Here is a 27,436-nt window from a genome sequence, read left to right as displayed (position 1 = left end):
GCTGTAAGTGGAACTGCAATAGATGAGAATCCCTAAATAAAATTCGGGTAATATCCTGCTAAGCCAAGAAAACTGCGAATCTCAGATGCATTCTGTGGTACAACCCAATCTCTGACTGCTGCAACTTTTGCTGGGTCTACTTCGATACCACTGCTAGAAACAATGTGGCCTAAGAACGCCACCTTCTCCAACCAGAATTCGCACTTACTGAACTTTGCGAATAACTTGTGCTTCTGCAAGGTCTGCAACACTGTGGTCAGATGTCTCCCGTGATCCTCTTGATTCTTTGAGTAGACGAGAATGTCGTCTATGAACACTATCACAAACTGATCAAGATACGGCTGAAATACGCGATTCATGATATCCATGAAGATCGCTGGCGCATTCGTCAAACCGAACGGCATCACAAGGAACTCGTAGTGGCCATAACGAGTCCTAAAAGCAGTCTTCGAAACATCAGTATCTTTCACCCTCAACTGGTGATAACCGGAATGCAGACCAACCTTGGAGAATATCGAAGCTCCCTGCAACTGGTCAAATAGATCTTCAATCCTCAGAAGTGGGTATTTATTCTTCACTATAACCCTGTTCAACTCCTGGTAATCGATGCAAAGTGTCATAGAGCCATCTTTCTTCTTCACAAACAAGACTGGCACGCCCCATGGTGAAAATCTCGGGCGAATGAACTACTTGTCAAGAAGTTCCTGAATCTGCTTCTTAAGCTCTGCCATCTCTGTCGGTGCTAGTCGGTACGGTGCTTTTGAGATCGGAACCGTACCTGGCATAAGCTCAATGGAAAACTCCACCTCTCGCTCAGGTGGCATACCAGAGACGTCTTCCGGAAAAACGTCTAGAAAATCTCTGACAACTGGACCATCTGAGGCTGACTGACTGGGTGTCTCAGGAACAGATATAAAAGTTGCTAAAAACGCTCGACACCCTCTATGCATGAGCTTCCTAGCCTGGACACAAGGAATAATGCGCGGTAAGGGAAAATACCTGTCCGGCTCAAATAAGAACTGTGTCATCCCGGGCGATCGGACTAGAACAGATCTCCGCTGGAAGTCTATCAACACTCTGTTCAGTAATAGCCAGTCCATCCCCAGAATGATGTCAAACTCTTGCATCGGCAATAAGATGCGATCCGCATAAACAAGATTTCCATGCAGCTCAAGGTCTATGTCTCGGATCACATTGGTGGCTGTTATCTCCTCTCCAGAAGGCAATGCTACGGAAAATGCGACATCTAGTCCAATAGTCTTGACCTTGAGGGAATTAGCGAAGGTCTCTGAAATAAACGAATGACTAGCCCCTGAATCTATCAAGGCTTTCGTAGCAGAACCGGATATGAAAATTCTCCCTGAAAGGTTAGAACACTAGGCTGAACCCAATAATCACAAAACTAACTTATAGACATGCAAAGGCCAAAGTTCTTCTAACTTAAATTCCTTAAAAATAATACTGAATAGAGCATGCAAACCTATCGCAATACTAGGTTCAAAATCTCACCCAAAACATTAAATCCCAAATATAAATTTAAAGCTTAAAGGTACCTGTCATAAGCATGGTTTTCGGGTTCGTCTCCGTAGCATGGAGAGCAAACACCCTGCCTTGGGTAGGCAGATTCCTCTGAGGGCACTTTGGTAGTATGTGGTCTGTGATACCACACTTGTAACACTTCCCTAAGCCATATATACATACTCCAGCATGGCGGCGTGTGCACTTGGGATAGATCGGATGCTCAATAGGCTTAGGGACTGCGCGTCCCCGCTGCTGGTGGCCTCTGTTTCTAGGTGGGCCATGGAAAGGCCTCTTATTCTGCAGCTGATGCTGCTGAGGAGGAGGGCGGGGTGGTACCTGGACTGGGCGCTTGCCCTGGCGGTCTCTCTCGATATCACGCTGATCCTGCTCTGCAGCTCGAGCTCTGGAGACAGCGACCTCATAAGTAGTTGGGTCAGATAGCCTAACATCATGGCGTAAGATCGGCCGTAGACCCACCAAGAAATGCATCAACTTCGCTTTAGCATCATTCGCGATCAGGGGCACAAAATGACAACTCCTCTCAAAATTACGGATGAACTCCGTAACAGTCAGATCTCCCTGCCTCAGGCTCATGAATTCTGTGGTCAACCTGGTTCGCACTTCCTCAATAAAATACTTGGAGTAGAATACCTTCGTAAAGCGTGCCCAACTCAGTGTAGCCAAGTTCAGGGCTACTAATGCTCCTTCCCACCATAAGTGGGCATCTCCTCTGAATAAGTAGGTAGCACAACGAACTCTGTCTGCATCTCCAAGCTCCATCAACTCGAAGATAACCTCGAGGGACTTGATCCAGCCCTCGGCAATCATGGGGTCCTTCGTCCCTGAAAACTCCTTAGGACGCATCTTCATGAATCTCTCATAAATAGCTTCGGCCCCTGTCGGCCTAGCTGCCACCACGGCATTGTTCCCCGCAAACTGTGCGAAAAACTGCGTCATACCAGCCAGCATTTGGGCGTTCATGTCCGGTGGAGGTCCGTTCCTCTCTTGCCTCTGATCCTCACCGTCCTCATGACGGTGCTCAGCATCTCTGGTGCGCTCGAGAATGCGTCTAGGAGGCATACTGTTCCATACATATAACCCATACGTAACCAACATGCATAATTCAATAATTTATTTAAATTTAAATAAATAAAGAGCAATTTAAAATCGGAGCGTAAAAATAATTCATGAGAACTTCCAGTTAAAATAATTCATGCTTTAAATAGAATGTATAAATGTAAAACTTAAAGACCGAAGACGTGACTTCGTGAGCTTCTCGAGGTCAGTAGTAGTACAACTCTTTACAGAACCATTGCTCTGATACCACCTTTAGAGGCCTCTGAATTCGTACTTGAAAATTTGCGGAAGATTTAAAAAAAATTTCGTTAATTAATTGAAATGCCTCATTCATAAATAAACTGATAAATAAAGTTTAATGTTCAAAATAGCAGCGGAAGTAAATATTTGTTTGCAAAATAATAATTTAAAATAATCCAACAAAGATAAAAATGTTTGAGCATAAAAAAATAGTAAATGCTGAAAATGAGGTCCTCGGGTTCCACTACTGCCGACCCAAGCTAGCTCACTGGTCCCCGCCCTCGGTCCCGACCTCATCATGACCTACAACAATCAAGTCTAGTGAGTCTAAAGACTCAGCATGCATATATCGTAAATAACAAGTAATAATAATAAAATCGCATGCGAAGGAAAATGTCATGTCATGAGTAAATGTAATACGTGCATAACTGAACTGAAAATCGCATCATGAATAATTAATATTACGTGCATAACTGAATTGAACTGAACTGAACTGAAAGTAGTAAGTGAAATGTTTGCCCCGTAGAGCCCTGTAACTAAATAGCTAGTAATAATTTTCTGGTGAGATTATGGTCTACGCAAGTGGCCCCTGAACTGAACTGAACTGAATTGAACTGACCGGTAACTGACGACCGGATGAAATAATAATCATCTGATCAGACTAATGCCATAGTATACTTGGTGGTACCAAACTTAACTGACCGGTAACTGGCGACCGGGTGAAGTAATAATCCCATGATAGTAAAGTGACTACAAGCAATATCGCATAAATCTCAAAATGAATATTTTGCACGTAATATAATCAAATAACGTAATTAAATATCCTGTATTTATTATACCAAAGGGGTTGGATCGTTCCTAGGCTCGCTGCAACCTAATTATATCATGAAAAATATGCAAATGATTTACTTGACCAAACTTTGTAATTGAATCCAAAAACGAGACAATTACGCCCACTGACTTAGTATTTAATCATGACTCCGAGCCAACCCGAACCAACACCGAACCAACGTCTAGTCATAATTAAAATACTCTTAAAATGATGGAATAATGCTCCTAAATTTACAGTACTCGAAATTTAGTGAATGGAGGCCAAAAACGTGAAACGCTCTTTCGAGAGTCATTTTGGCACATTGCACCGTAAATTCTCGTACGACCTCTAAAATGATCCGAATCAAAAACGGCCAAAAACATGACCTTCATAACTTGATGAGGCACTGTTAAATCCAAGGTCATAGGCTAAAAGCCAACCAAGAACTCGAACAAGCCTCTGAACCGAAGCATCAAGCTGCTGTCCAGAAAATGCAGCAGCCGTTGTTGCGTTACCATGCTTCGTTTTCGAGACTATTTGTCATTGGGGCTTGAACCACCAACCAGAGCCTCTTACCAACATCCTAGGATATGGTTTGAACCATGGCTAAGGGCCCTAGGCCAACCATAATCCAACCCAACACCTACGACAAATCTGAAGTTCCACCCTAGACGCCATTGAACACGCGTGGGGGTGTTGTTTATTTTGCTGTCAAATGAAGGATCCAATGGCTATGAGGTTAACCATGGTCCATGCTAGACATGCTAAGGTGTCGTATGATTCATGGCTAAGGGCTAGAAGCCAACCACAACCCACTTGACACCAAAAATTTGAAACCCAACTCACACAACCAAAACCAGAAATTTAAAACCGAAGGGGCACTTGTCTTGTTTATTTTAAAAACCGATGTTGACGTGAACCAAGACACGAAAGGGCATCTTGCTCACGTCCTAGATATTTCAAGAAAGGGTCCCAACTATGGTTACAGGCCCAAAAGCCAACCAAGATTCGAACCTCCTTGAACCATCCAAAAACAGAATTTTCGAAACTCAACAATTGCAACATGAAGTGTTGCTGTCAAATCTCTTCCTCCAGCGTGTAGGGGCAGGTACCAATGGACTAACACGACCCTAAAATGTCCTAGTACATGTCTAGATGCAGCCTCGAGCCCCTGGAATCGAGCCAACCAACTGAAACCACAAAACCAACAAAAACGTGAAGCATGAAGGAAAAAAATCTGTGCAGAATTTTTCTTTAAAAGTTGCTGTCCAAATTCGGATTGCCATGGAAATCATGATCATGTAATGTTTAAAAATGTTATTATGACTTGATTGAAGAGAAAAGAAGGACATATACATGCCTTGGTTTGTTTTGAAAGAAAAACAAACGAAACGACTACGCGACGCGGAGGAGGAGTCTTATTCTTTTCTCACTTGTTTTCTCTCTTGTTTTTGATTAGGCTTTTAATTATATTATTGGACATAAAAGAATTTATTTACTTCTTATCTCAAATTAATTAATTAAATTCTTAANAAAGGGGCCAATTTTTGCATTCAAATGTGGTAGAAATATTGCTTAAATATTTAACTATTGATGATTAAAATGAAGGGAATTATCTACCAAGAAAAGGCTTAAGGAAAGAAATAAAATGGTGAGTTGTCAAATATTTTTAAATCCATCAAGGGGCGGCCGATTTTTTTATCATTAAAATATAGGGTAGGAAATTGTTTAATTATTAATTTTAGTTGATTAAAAGTTGAGGGATTGTTATGCCAAGAAAAGGATTAAGGAAAGGTATCAATAAAATGAGTTGTCAAACCTTTTAAATATTCCAATGGTGATGGCCGAATTCTAGGATTAAAATGGAGGGAAAAATTGTTTAATTATTGAATTTTAACTCATTAAAGTTTTATCTACTCATTAGGTATATTAGTGAATTAAATAAATTAGTTTAGGATGGTAATTATTTTGCATGCATGGCTAATTTTTAATTTAAATTGCTAACATGTTAAGTTATAATTTATTAAATAAAATAAGCCTAGATTAACTTATCTCAATTGGTTAAATATTTTATTTTAGGCTTTTAATTATATTATTGGACATAAAAGAATTTATTTACTTCTTATCTCAAATTAATTAATTAAATTCTTAACCTTTCTCTTACATTAAAATAAATTATTCTTTGACTTAAATTAAATTTAAGAATATTTTCTTATCATTAACTTTTATCTTAAAACTCCAACTCCGGTCCGGCCTCACTTATTTAACTGAAAAGATAGTAGTTAAACTACTGCGTAAAATAATTAAATTTAAAGAAGAGAATTTAAATCCTCATGCATAAAAATNTATTGAGTTTTATCTCATTCCAGTTAATGTCATGTGATGTAGTTGATAAAAATGATTGAAGCGGATTGTCTGAGGAGGAAGAAGTCATATAGCTATGGAAGAGAAACTTTTGAACTTTTGTTATGAAACTTTTAGATTTGAAATTATGGGGTGAATGATGTTGACTTTTGGTTTTCTTTTGAAGGATTTAAAAGTGAATGTTTATGTAGATGAATTTTGAAAATGCTTATGATGTAAATGATTTAATGTTCTTTCCCGTTTAATTTCAAATGCTTCCGCGTATGTTTTTCCTTTTAAATTAAATGTCATGAGAGGTGGTTGTTTCAATTGGTATCAGAGCGAAAGTTCTTCGGCCCATATATGACTTCTTCTACCTAGGACAATCCGATATGTTTTCGATCCTGCATCTATTGATTTTAACATTGAGAATTGTTTCTATTTCATTGCCATTGATGTATCCTTTATCCCTATCTATTGTTAAAGTGAGCATATGTGTAGGATATGCCTCCCAAAAGAAAGAATATTGAAGGGGAAGATAGGACCTCTACGACCGATAAGACTGTGAAGGTTGTAGATTAATTTAGTAGGCTATGGAAAGAACAAGCGAAGGTTCGTGGTGAGAAAATCCAACAGTTATTGAGCATGCACACCTCGACTCAGGGTCGTGGTCGTGGAAGAGTTCAAGGCACAACAGAAATTTTTGAAGATGGTGCATATGATCGTTTCAGACGTATGAACCCTCCGGAGTTTATAGGTGGTGCCGATCCACTCGTAGCTCTTGAATGGGTCAAATCATTGGAGGCTATAATTGATTACTTGAAGTTCATTGATCAAGACAAGGTTAGTTGTGCTGTCTTCATGTTAGTCAAATCTGCTCGCATCTGGTGGGAAGCTACAAAAGTGACTGTCAATGTACGCCAGTTAAAATGGGATGAGTTCAAAGAGTTATTTTATGCCAAATACTTTTCACGTGAAGTAAAAGCCAAGAAGGTGAAGGAATTTCTGGAATTGAGGCAGGATGCTTTGTCTGTTACTGAGTATACGTTGAAGTTTGAGGAAGGATGTGTTTTTGTTCCTTTTATTGCTGAGAATGATAAAGATAAAGCAGAACACTTCCTTCGTGGTTTGAAGCCAGAGATTCGAAGAGATGTTCATATGTCTAAAGTGGTGAAATATCAAGACATCGTGGAGCGAGCTTTGCTTGCTGAGCATGATGAACAAGAGATTGAGAAAGAGAGACAGTTGAGGAGGCAAGCTTTCCAAGCTAGAGGACAAGGTGCAAGTGCAAATGTTTGTGGTGGCCACAAAGGTAAGTGTAAGATCGAGCAGCGCTCTAAACCTCCCGTGCCTCCTTCTGATACTGAACGACTGGTATGTCCTAAGTGTGGAAAGCCACACAAGGGTGAGTGTTTAGGGGTAGAGGAAGATGTTTTAGATGCAAGGAGATGGGACACACGGCAATGAAATGCCCTCTATTTTCTGATAAAGGAAAATTTCAAGGTCGAATTGTTGCTATGACAAAGGAAAGTGTTAATCCTGATTCTTCTGTGATATCAGGTAATATTTTAATCTACGGCAAAGAAGCAATTAAATTGATTGACACTGGTGCAACCCATTCTTTTATGTCTGAAGTGTTTATGCATTCTATATCTGTTGAACCTACTGTTATGCCATTAAACTTCAATATTGTGTTGCCATCTGGGGATGAAATTTGTCCCACTAATATCATTAAGGCATGTCATGTACAAATGGGTACTAGATTATTGTTTGTTGATCTTATTGTTATTATGATGGTTGCATTTGATGTTATTTTGGGGATGGATTGGTTATCTGCTTATCGTGCGGTGATTGATTGTGTGGGCAAGTTGGTGAAATTTTTAGCCGATGACCATGATAGTGATGTTTTTGTTGGTCTAGGCTCTTCGATGGGTATTCCTATTATTTCTTGTCTTCAAGCTAATAAGTTGTTGCACAAAGGTTGTATGGGTTTTCTAGCTTTAGTGGTTGATGTGCGACAGGAAAGTAATTTGCAATTACAGGATATTGATGTGGTTCAGGATTATCCTGAGGTGTTTGCTGCTGATGTGCCTGGTTTACCACCTGATCGAGAGGTGGAGTTTGTTATTGACTTAATTCCAGGTACAGCTCCAATTTCCAAAGCTTCATACATAATGGCTCCTACTGACATGAAAGAATTGAAGACTCAATTGCAGGAGCTATTAGATAAAGGTTTTATTCGTCCTAGTTCCCCGCCATGGGGAGCTGCAGTTTTGTTCGTAAAGAAGAAGGATGGATCATTGCGATTATGTATTGACTACTAAGAACTCAACAAGGTAACAGTGAAGAACAAATATCCTTTGCCACGTATTGATGATCTCTTTGATCAATTGCAAGGAGCAGCAATATTTTCGAAGATCGACCTTCGGTCTGGGTACCATCAACTGAAGGTGAAAAAGGAGGACATACCGAAGACTGCGTTTAGAACGAGGTATGGCTATTATGAATTTTTGGTGATGTCGTTTGGGCTAACCAATGCTCTTTTAGTTTTTATGGATTTGATGAATCGTGTTTTTAAGCCATATTTGGATATTTTATCATTGTTTTCATTGATGACATCTTGATCTACTCAAAGACACGAGATCTTCATCGTGAGCATTTGAGGATTGTGTTGCAGCTGTTGAGGGATAAGCAATTGTATGCCAAGTTAAAGAAATGTGAGTTCTGGTTAGAGCAGGTGGCATTTTTGGGTCATATTGTTTCGAAAGAAGGAATATCGGTTGATCCATCCAAGATTGAGTCTATTAACCAATGGTCTATTCCAAAGACAGTTTCAGAGGTAAGGAGTTTTCTCGGTTTGGCAGGGTATTACCGACGGTTCATAGCCGATTTTTCAAAGATAGATTTGCCATTGACAAGTTTGACACGGAAGGCTACCAAGTTTGAATGGATCATTGAGTGCCAGCAAGCGTTTCAAACATTGAAAGATAAGTTAACTTCTGCCCCTGTTTTGGTACTTCCTTGTGGTACTTAAGATTTTGTTGTATATACAGATGCTTCTAAGCAGGGGTTAGGTGCTGTATTGATGCAGTGTGGAAAAGTGATAGCATATGCTTCTCGTCAGTTGAAGGAATACGAGAAGAACTATCCCACTTATGATTTGGAGTTGGCGGCTATTGTTTTTGCTTTAAAGATTTGGAGGCACTACCTTTATAGTGAGAAATGTGAAATATTTACAGATCACAAAAGTTTGAGTTATTTGTTTTCGCAGAAGGATCTGAATATGCGGCAGCGGAGATGGTTGGAATTGGTAAAAGATTATGATTGCACCATTAGCTATCATCCGGGTAAAGCTAATGTGGTTGCTGATGCTTTGAGTCGCAAATCGAATTCATTATTGGGTTCCATGATTTCTAAACCTTTTGAAACGTCTGTTTTTCTTTTTGCTTAAAATGTGCTAGAAATTTTTTTTTAAAAAAACCTTACATAGCATCGATCGAATCACACACATTTGCATAAAAATGTTTTAGAACCATTTTAAAATTAAAACAACCAACTATTTATTCGAGAAATACAACCCATACTATAATCTCTCAAAATCACTCAAAAGCATAAATAAAGAGTCGTAAAAATCTTTTAACATAAATCACAATCATAAATGCGGAAAGCAAGAAGCACTGGTCCTCGGGTCGTGTGCACCTTCAGTCCAGCAAAGTCAACCATCAAGGCCTCCATAACATTTTTATCATAATCACCTGCATCAATCACACCTAGTGAGTCTATAGACTCAACACGTCATATTCTTGATAACAAGTAATACGTATAAAACCACAAGCAACTGTGAAAAATACTTGTACTTAAAATATTATTTTCATGAAAATGCATAAACTTCAAACATGAACATTTTCGTAAACCTTTTTATGATGCATGAACTTTAAATAAAATATTTTCATAATGATGCATCAACTTTAAACATAAAAATTTTCATGACATGCGAACATAAACCTTAACTTTTCCTTTTTTTCCTCAACATGACATAACATAAAGCATTTTTCATGATCATAAACATTTTTCCTTTTTCCTTTTCCTTTTCCTTTGTTGAATTCAGATCGTTAATTGGTACTTTCCTCAGACCTCAAAAAGTCGATGAATCCATCTACATGTAACTACAGTACTGGGTGGCAGCGACACCAGCGACACTCTCACCGTTCAATTGGGCCTTGGCCTATCCTCATCGAATAGAAATACGATAGTCGGAGCTCCCTCGGGGGCCTTCTCCCATAGATGGGCTCCCTCTGGGGCCTTTTCCCACGCACGGGTTCCCTCTGGGCCTTCTCCTGAAAATGGGCTCCCTCTGGGGCCTTCTCCCTTCACGATATTCCCATTCTTACCTCAAACCTCATATCCTCACATCCTCAATGGTGTCACGAGAAATACGATCTTCGGGCTCCCACTGAGACCATAACCCTCACGATATCTCCACATAACATCATTATAGTAACAATTACTTCACTTCCTTCAACGTTTTACATTTCCATCACTTTATAAAAATCATGCATAACGTATAATTTTTTTTTGAAACCAAGCATGCAACAGGTCTTTTAAATGTCTTCCTTAAATCATTAAATCCCATAGACATTTAAAAATCATAATTCAATCATGAACATTTCATAAACATTTAAAAATAATCATTTTAACCTCAAAACATATAAAATAACATTTTGACACATTAAATCAAAAACATATAAAATTCCCTAAACATTTAAAATATCCTTTTAACATATAAAAGCCGATAAACGTTTAAAATATCATTTTAACATATAAAATTTCATAAACATCCATAACTAAAGAAAATAATCATATTAGCACATAAAACAGCATTCAGGGCACTGCCATGACGTTTACTAATTTCTAGATGTAAAAAGACTGTTTTATCCCTGGACGTAAAATTCCACGTTTTTGACTTTTTCTTAATTTAATTAACTCTAACATGTCCCAAATAATTATTTAAGCTTACATGAATTTTCCCATAATTTTATTTGGCATAAATCGATGATTTTTAAATTAATCTTTAAATGTGACGTATTAATGCGTTTTAATCTCGAATTAATCCAAACCTTAATATATAATTCCCAAATTAAAAACTTAGACTTTTAATAATTATTTAAGCTTAAATATAATTTTTCATAATTTTATAAAGCTTAAAACTAGGCTTTTCAATTAACTCGTTAATTAGCGTTTAGTGCGGTGATTAAATCCCGAATAAATCCAAACTCATTATTTGATCCCAAATTTTTAACATAACCTTTTTATGATTTATTCTACCATTCCAAGTCATGAGCCACACTCGTGGACCCATGGATTCATTTTTAGTCTTTTAATTTTCGTTTTTGACCCTTTATCGAACGCACCGAGCCATCTCCTAATTTACTCGAGTCACGCCCAAGCCACCTTGGGCCAAAACCTAGCCAACCCACCTAGGAACCCTCTTGACTTAGCCTAGCCCGTAAAACCAGCCCTGGCCCGCTCAATTTCCTACTGAAACTGACCCCAAAATTTGCATGTTTTGTGCATGACTCATACCACCTTTCCAAGACTCCTAGCCAACTAGGATTCCTCTAGCCTCCTACCCAACGATCACCTAGGACCCTCACCAGCCCTGGACTACTCCTAGACTCGACCCAGACTAGTCTCGAGCCCTTAACCCACGCACAAAGCTTCTGTAACAAGTAAACCACATGCGCGTCCCTTTGCTTCTTGCGTGCGTGAGTGTGTTGCTTCTCCTGGAATCTTGCTCGAGCCACCACGAGCCCTGACCCTTCCTACCCCTCTCTGGACCGTCCTAAGCCATCACCCAGACCACCTAGCCTAGCCCCAACAGAGCTACAGCCCCTGAAATCTCTCGGCCACCAGAAATCCCTTAGGGAAGAGCCCTGTCCACCGAGGACTCTTCAACAGCCCTACTGTACGAGTCCTAGTCCACTAGGACTCTACCAGACCCTCACCCCTGACCCACCTCGAGCCCCAGCCAGCCCTGGACGAGCCCACTTGCCCCCATCCAAAAAAACCAAACCTTGAACCTATGCAACCCACAATAAGACCCACGGCTCCTCTTTTATTTTTCTCAGTTGTTCCAGCTTGTGTTATAACAGGTTTTGCAGCCCCTTATATACATGTAAATCATGATTTTTGGATCAAATTACATGTTTTTAAAACCATATAATATGCATATACGAAAATAATAAGGTGTGTGCCTTGTTTTTCATGCAAAACGATTTTAAATAATTACTATGGTGTGAAAGATGATAAAAGGAAGAAATAAGACGTACCTTTGCGTTTTAAACGCACGAATAAATGTTGACGACAAAGAACGACGACGGCTAGAAAACCTTTGCAAAACTTGATGCCTTTTTTTTTCTTTCAACTTGATGTGTGTGTCGTGTGCTTATGCTGGTAGGGGAGAGTTTTAATTGTAAAGGGGTGTGTGACCTTGTGTTTTTGCTAGTGGAGAGAATTTTGATTGCAAATTTTGAAAGTGGGTGTGGGTGGTATTGGTGTGGGGAAGGGTTTTAACATATTTTATAGTCTAATTAATCACTAATTAGGCTTAGGTCCATTAAGTAGGTAATTTAGGCCCGTTAGTGATTAATTAAAATATTAAAAATAATTTTGTTTGAATAAGTTTGTGAATTTATTAGCTGGGTTGCTAAAACGTTCGTATTTTTGTTGAAAATCCAACACCGATAAATACGTTCCTGCGTATAAATTCACCTCAAAACCCCTTATTTTTAAAAATAATAAAAATCATCACCCTTAATTTAAATAATTAAAAACAATTATTTAATAAAAACATTTTACGTTTTTCAGACATCGGTCTCCGTTCCTCGATCGCAACTCGAATAACCTTTGAAAATACAGTTTTAATGCAACATGTAGAAAATATAATTTAAACATGTAAATATGCACAACATAATTAACTCATGCAATTAAAACATTTAATTAAAATACAAGAGAATTTAATAATTGCATGCATGTGGTTTGCGTGGACCTTTAAATTTTCGGGGCGTTACACCTTTGCTGCTTGATTTGCAAAGAAATGAGATCAATTTGGTATCTTCAGGTACAGTTGCTCGATTGTCTGCTCTAGTTCTTCACTCAACTTTATTTGATCGAATTTTGAAGGAACAACAGCTAGATGCTCAGTTATTAGAGTTGAAGAGGAAAAGTGATCTGACAGGAGTTTCTGAGTTTGGGTCGAATCGTGACGGGTTACTGACCTTTCGAGGCAAGATATGTGTTCCTATGTGTGATGACATTCAAAAAGAGGTACTTCTTGAAACTCATACAGTGCCATATTCTGTACATCCCGGTACTACCAAGATGTACCAAGATCTTTGACGTCTTTACTGGTGGCCAGGTATGAAGAAAGATATCATGTTATTTGTTTCTGAATGTCTAACCTTTCAGCAGGTTAAGATCGAACACCAAAGACAGATAGGCAATAGATTTAAAGTTTAAGTGGTTTAACCTCTTATGCCACAACCAGTTTTTTGAAGATTTTTAAGCAATAAAACATACTGGTGCATAAGGTTGTTCAGTCCAAATTACTTTGTAAGTATTTCCACAACGATTTCAAGTTAAGATGACTTCACTAGTTGAGTCTCTAACTGATCAAGTGTGTTTATCAAACTGAACTGAGAAATCATTGTCGCATAACTGACTGATGCTTATCAGGTTATACTTCAAGTTCTCAACTAACAAAACATCTTTAATTGTAAAGTTACCATGGGTAAGCTTACCCTTACCCACAGGTTTACCTTTAGAGTTATCTTCGAAACTGATGTTTGGTCCAGTATATTTGATCAGTTGGGATAGCAAACTTGCATCCCCTGTCATGTGTCGTGAGCAACCACTATCCAAGTATCAGATTGATTCCTTGCTTGTACCTGTTACCTGCAATTACACAAGATATAATTTTTGTACCCCTTTCTATTTGGGTCCTAAACTGATTAGTCCTTTAGGAACCCAGACTTGGATTAGTCTGACTGACTGTCCATTTGATGTATTCTAGATGGTCTTTCTCGATTTGTGTGTGTTTTGTGTGTAGTGTGCAGATGAGACAACATGCGATTTAGCTTTGTTCAACTGATTGTTCAGCCAATATCTTTTCTGAACTAGCTTGCTGTTATAGTAATTTGAGTAGCCATTTAAATAATTTCTTCTAAATTTTTTTGACGACTAACTGCGTGAGTGAGTTAAACTAATACGATGATTATGATGATACGATCATATGTAAGACAAAGTCTCAGTTGACGGGTGAGAGTATCGCTGACGTCCCCGCCGCCCAGTACTATGGTAATACGTAGATGTCAGCCCAAAAACAATTCCTTCAATCGTTCCGCAAACTCTTAGTATCAAAAACAACTTCAGGAAAAGGAGACAGAAATTAAAACACTGAAAGAAAAAAATGAAAAACTTAAGAGAGACAACTACCAGCTGGATGGGAATAACGTATACATGATGGAGGATCTTCGCGAAGCCAGAGAGGAAGAGAAAAGACTACGCGAGGACATTAGACGTTATGCTGCTTATCATCTAGAGTCAGAACATCGACACAAGATCACCAAGCAAGAGTTGAACAAAGCTCAGGATAGGATTCTTACACTGCAAATCCGGGATGAGAGCCTTCTCAAAACGCAGCGCCGTCTTGAAAAACGGATTGAAGAGCAAGAAATTGATGAAAAAGTAAGCCAATCAACAATACAGGAGCTTCAGGAGCAAGTAAACAACCTCGACCAGCACAACACTCAATTGCAGAATCACATCGAACACCTACAAAATGAAACGATCAACATGGAAGAACTCATGGAACAACTAGAAGAAAACCCCGTGNGACAAAATGAAACGATCAACATGGAAGAACTCATGGAATAACTAGAAGAAAACCCCGTGGAAGAAGAAATTAATAAAGCAGAAGGAGACGGTGAAGTTATAGACGAGTAGGGAAGAGAACTCTATATTAAATATCAATTGTAACCAGAACTATCTGATTAATCATTTATTAGAAACTTTTGGTTGTATGAAAATTTTTACAAATTAATGAAATTATTTCTTTGATTAAATATTTTGACAAACAAATTAATAAATTAAATGTTTATAGGATATGGAATGCAGACCACCCCGAAACAACCGTAACCCTCGTGGTGCCAACCAAATGAAAATCCACCACCACCACGAGTGAATCTCAGTCAAGAAGACATGATGGCAATAACTACTATCGTAGCCGCGACATTGCAAGGATTCGTAAACCCATTGGCTAACGCGATCCAACCAACCCAAGCACCACAACCTCATGGAATTAAATACCATTATGAATCTCTTAAGAGAAATCGAGTTCCAACATTCAATGGAAACCCAGACCCGGAAGTCAGCCACAACTGGCTGAAGAATATTAAAACACAACTGCATTTACTGGAAATACCCGAGGAGCTGAGAGTGGAGTTTGTAACACCATTTTTGGAAGAACGAGCTAGGAAATGGTGGGAAACTATGTCACCACCTCTAGCTGAAGAAGAAGAAATCACATGGCAGATTTTCAAAAGAGAATTTTTTAAACAATACTACCAAGCAGAATTTCGTCTGCAGAAGTTGAGCGAATTCGAAAACTTCAGACAGACACCGGACATGACGGTGATGGAATACACTTCATGGTTCAATGATCTAGGAACCTATGTCCCAACGATCATGTATGATGAAACGCTAAAAATGCATCGTTTTAAAGAGGACTCAACAACAGAATTCAGTCAGCTTTGGCAGTGTTCAAACCAAACAGTTTTGCAGATTTGATGGGCGCTGCAATGAGCGCCGAAACGGATATCAAACGCCGTGAGGAAGAAAATAAGAACAAACGACCGATGGTCAATCAATCCACTCAGAATGATCCCAAGTTTAAGAAGCCAAACTATTCAGGAGGGCCTTACAAAGGAAATTCTGGCAATACTGGCAAAAAGGAAGGGAAGTGGTGCGATACATGTCGACAGAAGCATGTTGGAGAATGTTATCGGAAGACAGGCGCTTGTTTTAAATGCGGAAAGGTGGGTCATAGGATTAAAGATTTTCCAGACAACAAGGACAAAAGAACGAGGTCCAGCAAGCAAAATGAAAACAAAACCAATGCACGGGTATATGCAATCACCCAAGAAGAAGCTGATAACACCAATGAAGTGGTAGCAGGTACGATCTTACTCAATGAAATTCCTGCATATACCTTGTTTGATTATGGTGCTACGCACTCATTTGTGTATAGAAGATTTGCTAAAAAGCTTAAACTTGAACATGATACTCTTAGTGAACCATTAAGAGTGGCAACACAAACGAGTAAAATAATTGAGACACGCAAAGTGTATCGAAACTGTAAAATTGGCATCAGTAAACAAACTTTCGAAGTGGAATTGATTCAACTCAATATGGTTGAGTTTGACATTATTCTTGGAATCGATTGGTCAGCTAAAAACCATGCCATGGTAGACTGTCAAAAGAAAGAAATTAGACTTCAGACTCCGGCCCAAGAGGAAGTCGTATATCACGGAAAATCTAGAGAAAGGAAATCTCTTCTATCTGCCTCACAAGCCTGGAAGGCCATATAAGGAGGAGAAGAAATTTATCTGGCAATGATCACTGAGATCAAGGGAGAAGAAGTCCCAAAGTTGGAAGATATTCCAATTGTTCAAGAATTTCCAGAGGTTTTTCCCGAGGAGTTACCTGGTGAGACACCCGATAGAGAAGTAGAATTTGAAATCAATTTGGTCTCCGGTGCTGCACCTATTTCAAAGGCACCATACCGAATGGCTCTAGCGGAACTAAAGGAGTTAAAGGAGCAACTGCAGGAATTATTGGACAAGAAGCAGATCCACCCAAGTGCATCCCCGTGGGGAGCCCTAGTACTATTCGTCAAGAAGAAGGACGGGAGTATGAGGCTATGTATTGACAACCGGGAGTTAAACAAGATCACCATAAAGAATAAGTACCCTCTCCCGAGAATAGACGATCTTTTTGATCAGCTAAAGGGAGCCAAAGTTTTCTCAAAACTCGATCTAAGATCTGGATATCATCAACTGAAAGTCAAAACTGAGGATATCCCTAAAACTGCTTTTAGGACAAGATATGGACATTACGAATTTACAGTAATGCCTTTTGGTTTAACAAATGCTCTTGCAGCATTCATGGACCTGATGAATCGAGTGTTCAAACCATATCTCGACAAGTTTGTGGTTGTTTTTATAGATGATATCTTCGTATACTCACCAAGTGAGGAGGAACATCGAGAACATTTGCGTCTCACGTTGCAGACATTGCGAGAGAAAGAACTATATGCCAAATTCAAAAAGTGTGAGTTTTGGTTAAAGAGTGTGGCATTCCTAGGCCATATAATTTCTGAACTTGGAGTGTCAGTGGACCCAAAGAAGGTAGAGGCAATCACGGATTGGCCACAACCAAAGACAGTAACTGAAGTAAGGAGTTTTCTTGGTTTAGCTGGCTATTATAGGAAGTTCGTGNGTAATTGCTTATGCCTCACTGAAATTAAAGTCGTATGAGAAAAATTACCCAACTCACGACCTGGAATTAGCTGCGGTTGTGTTTGCGCTCAAAATCTGGAGGCACTATCTTTATGGAGTAAAATGTGAAGTATTTACTGATCACCAGAGCCTCAAGTACATTTTAACTCAAAAAGAGTTAAATATGAGGTAAAGAAGATGGATGGAACTTTTGAAAGACTATGATTTAGTAATCAACTATCATCCAGGCAAAGCGAATAAGGTGGCAGATGCATTGAGTCGAAGAAATTTTGGAAAGGTAAACTTATATTCACTATCAGCACAACCAGGACTTCGAGAAACCATTAAATTGAAGCAAAGTCAAGACACCTCTCTCCTTAAAATTAAAGAACAGATCTAAGGAGGAAAACTTCCAGAATTTCAAATTGATGAGAATGGTATCCTTTGGATGAGAGGGCGATTGTATGTACCCGATGTCGATGGAATTCGAGAAGAAGTAATGACCGAGGCACATAAATAGAGATTTTCAGTACATCCAGGAAGCACCAAAATGTACAGAGACCTGAAGAACAACTACTGGGGGAATGGAATGAAGAAAGACGTAGCCGTCTTTGTTTCCAAGTGCCTAACCTGTCAACAAGTCAAGGCAGGACATCAACGACCTGGAGGACTTCTACAACCATTGGAAATACCAAAATGGAAGTGAGATGACATCTCCATGGATTTCATAGTAGGACTACCGAAATCAAGGCAAGGGCACGATGGAATTTGGGTAATCGTTGGTAGATTGACCAAGTCTGCACATTTCTTGCCGGTACGAATGGCTTACAACCTGGATAAGCTAGCTACTTTGTATATGGACAATATAGTAAGACTACATGGGGTTCCAGCAAGTATATTATCTGACAGAGATTCAAGATTTGTATCAAAGTTCTGGAAAAGTTTTCAAAAGGCGATGGGAACCAAGGTTACTCTCAGCATGACCTATCATCCTCAGACTGATGGCCAAACCAAAAGGACAATTCAAACCCTCGAGGATATGCTGAGGGCATGTGCGCTGGATTTTTCTGGAAAGTGGAGTGAACAGTTACCCCTGATCGAATTCGCCTACAACAACAGCTATCACAGTAGCATCGAGATGGCTCCGTATGAAGCTTTGTATGGAAGAAAGTGTAGGTCGCCCCTATATTGGGACGAGGTCGGAGAAAAGGCTGTTACTGGACCATAACTTGCTCAAATGACCATTGACAAGGTCGCTATAATCAAAGAAAGACTCAAGGCAGCCCAGGATAGACAGAAGAGCTAGGCAGATTTGAAGAGGAGACCGTTGGAATTAGAAGTTGATGAAAAAGGTTACGTCAAAGTCTCTCCTATGAAAGGAGTAGTTCGGTTCAGTTAGTCCGGAAAGTTGAACCCAAGATATGTGGGACCGTTTGAGATACTGGAGAAGGTGGGAACCTTAGCCTACCGTCTAGCTTTACCGCCTGATATGTCCAGAATACATAATGTTTTCCACATCTCACAGTTGAGGAAGTATGTCTCAGACCCTAGTCACGTACTCAAAGTTACACCACTGATGATTGAAGGAAACCTCAACGAAGAACTCAAATACGAAGAAGTCCCTACCCGAATAGTGAAATCAAAAGACCAAGTTTTGAGAAATCGGACAATACCTTATGTAAAGGTACAATGGTCAAATCACACTGAAAGAGAGGCAACATGGGAACTCGAGGAGAAGATGCGATCACAATACCCTCACCTATTCGAATGATCAAGCTAATTCAAGTTTCGAGGACGAAATTTTTAGTAAGGAGGGAGGGATGTGAGAACCTGGGATTTTACGATACAAAGCAAATCAAGTAAGTAATACGAACTTGATATTTAACTCAAACTAAGCTCGAAAATTTTCATTCCAACAAAATAACTTGAATATTAACTTAAGATTTCAGCTAACTTAACTTGAGGAAGCATCTTCAAAGCTCGTGAATTAGCTCAACAGGAAGCCAAACTACAAGTAACCACATCCATCAAAGTATTGTCACGGGAGGAGAAAAACCCCAGCTCAACGACTCGATCTGTCAGCTCAAAGAAGCTCAACCAAACTTGTCCTAACAAGACCAAAAAGAGAACTAAGGGAGGAGCTAAAGGTTTGGACAAATTAAGTATGCAAGAAATAATCAATGAAGGAGCTAGGAGTTAAGACAAACTTAATATGCATGGGAGTTTGGATGATCATTCTAGAACTTGAAGGATTCATGGGAGTTTGGATGATCATTCTAGAACTTGAGGAATGCATGAAACTTTGAACACACTATTATAACTAGTCTTGGAATTTGGAGAACACATGGAATTTTGGTCTACAATTGATCACATTCAAGCTTTTCTTGATGGCCAAGAATTCAGCCAAGGGGGTGGCAAGGTGGAGAGTTTTTTTTGTGCCTATAAATACTACTCATTTGGTTGAGAGATGACACACCACCAAACCTCTAAAATTTCGGTCCTTTCTCCCCCTCTCCTTAAACCATTTGGCCGAAGTAAAGGAAGAAAAGAAAGGGAAGATTTTGTGCTGTCCAGAATTGCCATCCTGTGCCGAGGTGCTGTCGGAGTAAAGACAGTATTTGTGAAACATACGTCGAGGTGCTGCAGAAATTTCGAGAGGCAAGGTGCCAAAGTTTGCATATAAATCCGGTTCTACCTTCAATATACGGTAAGTGGGCTTTTGTTATTTATTTCGTTGTATTTTTAAACATTGATATAAATAACGTCGTGACATGCATGTTGTTGTGTCCTTTTTTTCCGAAAATAATAGTCTGTTCCATTTAAAATTACGATCGATTATGTGTTTTCTTCTGTGCTTCGAACTTCTTGATTGTAAGGCCCGAGATTTTGATTCTGTTAAGCTGAGATTATTGATTTTGAATTGATGTGATTATAGACGGATCAGTCCAAGACCGGATTGGGCCCAACATATGAATACACAATTGTTGAACAAAACTATCGGCGCCGGAGCGGTAGTTTTTGACCGCCCGAGCGCCATGGTTCGACAAGTATATGGTTCGTGCAGAAGATNACATATGAATACACAATTGTTGAACAAAACTATCGGCGCCGGAGCGGTAGTTTTTGACCGCCCGAGCGCGAGACATGCAGAGTAAAAATGAGCCACGTTGTTAAACATGCAAGTTGATGTATATATATATATATAACATTCCTTCTTCATCAATCAAAGGAAAGAAACAAAGAAACGAGAAGGAATCGAGGAAGGATTGAAGAAAATCCTTACGCTTTTATATTTCGATCCGTCCGTCTGATTTTGAATCCGACTTCAGTACCGTGTTCTTATCGACGCAGGCTACAACTGAACGTAAGTTTTCTACGTTTTGAGATGATTTGAAATAATGATATTGCCAAAATCGAATATGAATCATATATGGTGTTCTTGACATAGTAGACATCGTATAATTGAAGTTAGATCGAAGAACGGACTGTGTCTGTAATTGTTATGATTTTCAGAACTGTTATGATAGAGATGTTACAGAATTGAGAGTACGATCTATTATTGTTGAGAGTATGAATTATACCGATATTGATTATGAGTTCTCGTAGTATATCTGTGATGTTGAGATTGACGGGGTTATCGAGACGGTATTGTTATGCCGTCGAAACAGCCGTAAATTGATATTGATCAGATTCGGTATTGATTTGTGCTTGTATCGTTATATTGTTGACATTGACAGATTATATCGTGATTTGAGTATTGATCAGAACAGGTCGTAAGTTGAGTTATACATTGATATTGTGCATATTGATATTGTCATTGCCAGATTGGGTATGGACAGATTGGAGTGCGAGACTTCATCTTCGTCAGATCGAGAAGATAAAGTTATAAAACGATGTGAACTGGGAGATCGACTTGAGTTAGATTTAACTCGAGTTTCCCTAAACCACATACTTGTATGACATTGTTGTTTTATATACCTTTGTGTTTTTAAATGATTACGTTTATTTTGTTGAATTAGAAAATAGAAAGTAGATAGGTATTAAGTGAGAGTCACTGACAAAGGGGCTAGATTATGACAGAATAGTCACTGGCCATTGCACATTGTCAGAGTAGGATTAACTAGTCTTGGGTAGGTACGCCAAGACACTGGTCGTTTGGTATNGAATGATTATGTTTATTTTGTTGAATTAGAAAATAGAAAGTAGATAGTTATTAAGTGAGAGTCACTGACAAAGGGGCTAGATTATGACAGAATAGTCACTGGCCATTGCACATTGTCAGAGTAGGATTAACTAGTCTTGGGTAGATACGCCAAGACACTGGTCGTTTGGTATATCGATATGCTTCAGATACAAATAGCATCCTGATTACGGATTATTCGATATAGACTAGACCAAAGGCCAGAAATAAGAACGTACCGCCACCGCGAACGGTAGTAGTAGGTGGGAGACTTGTTACGTTCTTATTCACCGTGATCCCTAGATTAGATGAAATATAAGTTGAGTCTGAGATGCCGAGTCAAGAACTTGATTTATAGACTTGTATTGATTTATGTTTCGTAGATTACGATTCATGTTTTATTTATAGTTCGATATCGATTCACATTGTCAGAATTTGATACATGTAATGATATTTGTTGCATGCTTTATTATACCATTGCATGTGTACATTGTTTATACTGGGATTTATTCTCACCGGAGTATCCGGCTGTTGTCTTGTTTGTATGTGTGCATGACAACAGGTGGGACAGGATCAGGGTCGAGAAAAAGATGAGAGATTGAGATTAGTGTGGTGATTCCGGACTTGGATGTGAATAGGTTTCAGCTCTTGACATGTAGTAGTTGAACCTTAGTTAGTTTGAATTCACGTTGTTGTATTAGATTTGTGCTTGTATATTGATTTGTATATTAGATCAATTACATTACGTTTCCGCATTGCATTTTTAAAAAAAAAAGAAAAAAAATTTAGATCCTGTATGCTATAAATGATTAATGAGTCCCAATGATGATTAAGAACATGATTAGCGTCCGAGTCCCCACAACAGATGGTATCAGAGCATTAGGTTCTAGAGCAGTAGGTTCTAGAACTGTAGGTTCCTTAGACCGAGATAGAAGAGAATGAGCGGGGTAGATTGAGTTTTCTTTTCCGCTTTTGATTGCTAGCATGTGATTTCTTATATTGTTGAATTACATTGGATATGCTAGCATGATACTATGATTTACTGCCTTTTAATACATGTTATTTGATTTATCTGAATTGATTTTATAACGTGTATTATTGAGTATGAATCAGAACCGATTCTCGATCAGCAGTAAGATGATCAGAGAAGGACTGAAACAGGTTTGTTGTATTTGGTTACTAACTTTTGTGGGAATCAGATATAACTCCTCGAAGAATCCCAGTCAGGGATAGTACTTCGGTTGATCAGATAGATGAGTCAGAAACTCCGATGGAACTACAGTTGAAACAGTTTCAGTCAGTTCAACCGCCGATTTTGAAGGGTACTGAGACATCTGAGGATTGTGAGAATTGGTTAGATGATATAGAGATACTGTTTGATTCACTTGATTATCCAGATGAACGGAGAATTAAACTAGTGCCCAATCAATTACAAGAAATTGCAAGAAGTTGGTGGATCACAACCAAAAGAGTATTAGAACAGCGGGGTACGGTGATCACGTGGAAAGTTTTTAAAGCTGAATTCTATCGAAGATTTTTCCCAGGATCGTATAGAGAGGACAAAAGAGTAGAGTTTGAGAATTTGAAACAGGGCCAACTGAATATTGAAGCATATGTTGCTAAATTCTCTACCTTATTGCGTTTTGCTCCTCTTATAGCTGGGAATGATGAAGCTGTAGCGGATCAGTTCATCAACGGATTGAATCTTGAGATATTTGCCTTGATGAAGGTAGAGCGACCCCATCATTTTGCTGATGTTTTGAATAAAGCAAAGAGAGTTGAGGTGAGTCTGCTTCGACAACGAGGTAGGTTGGATGTGATCCACCCACGGACACAGCAATCCCCTCTCAGAATTGATAGTGGTAGTACGAGTGGGAAGCGAGATTTGCTGAAAGCTCGAAAGAAACAGTTTAAGAAGTTAGGAAGCGGACCGAGCGGTGCATCTAGCTCCAGTGGTTCTAGCCCGAGTTATACTGGAGTTTATTGCAGAACCTGTGGAGGAAGACATCCCACAGAGCAATGCCAGGGAGTGACTGGTAGTTGCCGTATCTGCAGACAGCAGGGACACTTTGCTAGAGTTTGTCCACAGAGAGGTTCCCGAAGATTTCAGGGAGCAGAATCATCTGGTTGTAGTGACCGAGGAACAGACCCAGGAGGCACTTGATGATATAGTGACAGGTAACTGTTCTTTTATGATTATCCTGCGTATGTATTAAGAGATATTAATACATCTTATACATGATTTTGTATGAATTGCATTGAGACATGCTTTATCTGTTGGGTCTGTATTTACTGTAGTATTGATCTCTTTTCCTTTTGGGGAGAGGATTTGATATCAGTGAGATTCTGTGACATCTTGTATACTGCAGTAAGATGAGAGTGAAATTGAGTTCGACTGTGTAGTACTTGTGTTGTCTGATTTTGACCGCATTATTGATATAGTAGACAAGTACAGAACTATTGTAGATTATTACCAGGAGATGGCAAGATTCGGACCTGAAATGGCCGAAGAATGAATAATATACGGTAAGGATTCTCGATTTTGAATTCCTTTGACATCCGTATTATCTATGATTCGATTATTATCGAAAGGAATGGAGAGATTCCTTATGTATTCATTTGATTACTGAAACTGAGCGTATCATGGACTGATTTGCCAGTAGCAGGAGAGCTGCTATAGTCTTCCCAGCTGAGATTAGAGATTTGCCTTATATCAAGAAGAATGATTTCAGCCTTGATTTAATACCAGGTACTGGTTTTATTTTATAATTCCGTACCCAATGACACTGATTGAGTGGAAAGAATTGAAATATCAGTTAGAAGATTTACTGCCTGAGAGTCATATATGATTGAATGTTTCTTTGTGAGATGCTTCAGTTCTGATCATGGGTTGATGGATCCTGTGTTCAGAAATATTCTGATGATCTTATGCTCGTTGTATCTATGATATCTCGATATATTCGCAGCATATGACTGAATTGAATATTTTGTATTGAATATCTGAGAACTGAGACATGATATACAGAAATTGTTCAGATATGAATCTTGATTGAGACAGATTGTATTCGTGGTATGTAATATCCGAATCTGGTATACTTAGTGATTTAGTACGGTTGAGGTCGTGATCAGTAGCTGAGACGACATCGATGTCAGAAATGTCAGAACGTCAGAAATGTCAGAAATTCATAGTTACATGAGTTTAGCAGACTATTATATTCAATTGCTGTTTTGAAATTGCTTGAGAATTGTTATTGTTCTAAAACAGTATTTGAGACAGATTATATTATTTGGGGGGAACAGTACATTCAAAGATGATATAGCAGTTGATCTAAACAGCATTGGAAATATGATCGGCTAGTCAGATTGACAGTATTGCCAGAAATTGCGGTTTATGAGTTATTAAATCAGTATTGATGACTAATGTTTTGAGTCTGATCCGATATTCCTGTTATTCTAAATCCGTGTTGATACAGATTGTTGTATATTGTTGAAATTATATACAGTTCCAACCGAATCAGAGCATCGATTAGAGTAACAGGTATGTGACAGAATGGTCTCCTTGTGCCGAATATTTCAGATTTATACAGCAGAAGTCGATATCGATAGTCAGAATAGAGTGTCGATCAGAATTCAGGTAAGTAATACTGTATTGTATGTTAATAACTGATTATTTGTGCCAAATATGTCGACTTTGAAATGACAGACATTGTCAGAAATGCGCAATAATTGATTCAGTTTACATCCTGATAGCAGAAAATGTTTTGATAGAAACAGATGAGATTAGATATGGCAGAGTTGGGACTGAAATATCTAGCTTGCAGACAGATGAAGACATAAAGATAGAAACCAGGAGATTGGTTATATAGATTATTGATTTCTGAAATAGAAATGGGAGTACATGTCCATGAACTTTGTGACCAAACTACTGAAATTGTTTCCCAAATTGTGCTATAATGTGATTGTGATTGACAGATTGCTCGAATTTGCATACGTTCTGTTGTACAGAAATACGTATAGACATGACTAGACGACTGGGAATTATGTCAGAAAAGAGAAGAGAATACACTGAATGCCAAAGTTGCTTATATTATACCATGATTTTCGGTGGATTTTGTACTTTTGGCAGAATATTCAATAACCTCTTTTACCTATCGTCTATATATCGATGGATAGTCGGAGCGAACTATCCAGATACTGGACGATATCTGTAGAGCTGTAGTGCTGGATGTTAGCACTAGTTGATACGATGTATTGTCACTTTATGAATGATTGTACTATGATAGCTATCAAAGGAGTATTGAAATAGCTTCAGTCGAGGTATTGTACAGTGAGAATTACAGATTTCCTTTATTTAGGGATAATATATCGGAGATACCTGAGATTAGATCTAATAAGATCAGAGATATGACAAAGAAAATGCAGCTGATTCAGAAGGAAATTAAGACAGCTCAGAATAGATAGACTAAATATACCAACGTCGAAGGATGACTGTTGGTATGTGAAGCCGGGGATTGAATATAACCTTGATAGGAATTAACAGATTTGTTAGGAGCTGTTGATTGGTATATACGGATGTCGTATAACCAGTATTGTGAGATTGATTCTGTCAGAGTGATTTTGAGTGGTATTATCTTCTTGACTTATTATTCCAGTTTGGAATCAGAGATATGTCAAAGAAAGATAAGTCAGAATGAAAGGTATTTTGCTGTGGAAAAGACAGTAAAGTTGACAAGACATTAAAGAATCTATCTGAAAGACAGAATCTAATATGAGACTGGGATTTCAGAATTGTTCATTGAGATGAGTTTTCTGATTAACCTCCACTATACATTTCGTTTTGCTATCTGAGTTGATTATCTATGATTTCAAGGACGAAATCGTATCTTAGGGGGGGAGAAATGTAAGGCCCGAGATTTTGATTCTGTTAAGCTGAGATTATTGATTTTGAATTGATGTGATTATAGACGGATCAGTCCAAGATCGGATTGGGCCCAGCATATGAATACACAATTGTTGAACAAAACTATCGGCGCCCGAGCGGTAGTTTTTGACCACCCGAGCGCCATGGTTCGACAAGTATATGGTTCGGGAAGAAGATGTGGCGCCCGAGCGGTAATTTATAACCGCCCGAGCGCCAATGTGCGAGAAGGAAATATTTGGGCAGAACATTCCGCGCCCGAGCGGTAATGTTTAACAGCCCGAGCGCGAGACTTGCAAAGTAAAAATGAGCCACGTTGTTAAACATGCAAGTTGATGTATATATATATATATATAACATTCCTTCTTCAGTAATCAAAGGAAAGAAACGAAGAAACGAGAAGGAATCGAGGAAGGATTGAAGAAAATCCTTACGCCTTTATATTTCGATCCGTCCGTCTGATTTTGAATCCGACTTCAGTACCGTGTTCTTATCGACGTAGGCTACAACTAAACGTAAGTTTTACTACGTTTTGAGATGATTTGAAATAATGATATTGTCAAAATCGAATATGAATCATATATGGTGTTCTTGACATAGTAGACATCGTATAATTGAAGTCAGATCGAAGAACGGACTGTGTCTGTAATTGTTATGATTTTCAGAACTGTTATGATAGAGATGGTACAAAATTGAGAGTACGATCTATTATTGTTGAGAGTATGAATTATACCGATATTGATTATGAGTTCTGGTAGTATATCTGTGATGTTGAGATTGACGGGGTTATC

At 38.7% G+C, this 27,436-nt stretch overlaps 1 protein-coding gene across 1 annotated transcript; it reads left to right on the top strand.

The window, feature by feature from the left end:
• Window positions 1–6,637: 6,637 nt before the first annotated feature.
• LOC140959298 (uncharacterized) lies at window positions 6,638–7,459 on the top strand. The gene has a single exon (XM_073417166.1). It carries the CDS (start codon window positions 6,638–6,640, stop codon window positions 7,457–7,459), a length of 822 nt encoding a protein of 273 aa, XP_073273267.1.
• The last annotated feature ends 19,977 nt before the right edge of the window (window positions 7,460–27,436 follow it).

The sequence above is a fragment of the Primulina huaijiensis genome, chromosome 15 (assembly GCF_012295235.1).
Source record: "Primulina huaijiensis isolate GDHJ02 chromosome 15, ASM1229523v2, whole genome shotgun sequence".
NCBI classification, from domain to species: Eukaryota; Viridiplantae; Streptophyta; class Magnoliopsida; order Lamiales; family Gesneriaceae; genus Primulina; species Primulina huaijiensis.
Note: the sequence above shows the minus strand (reverse complement) of the source record. Positions and strands in the feature narration are given on the sequence as shown.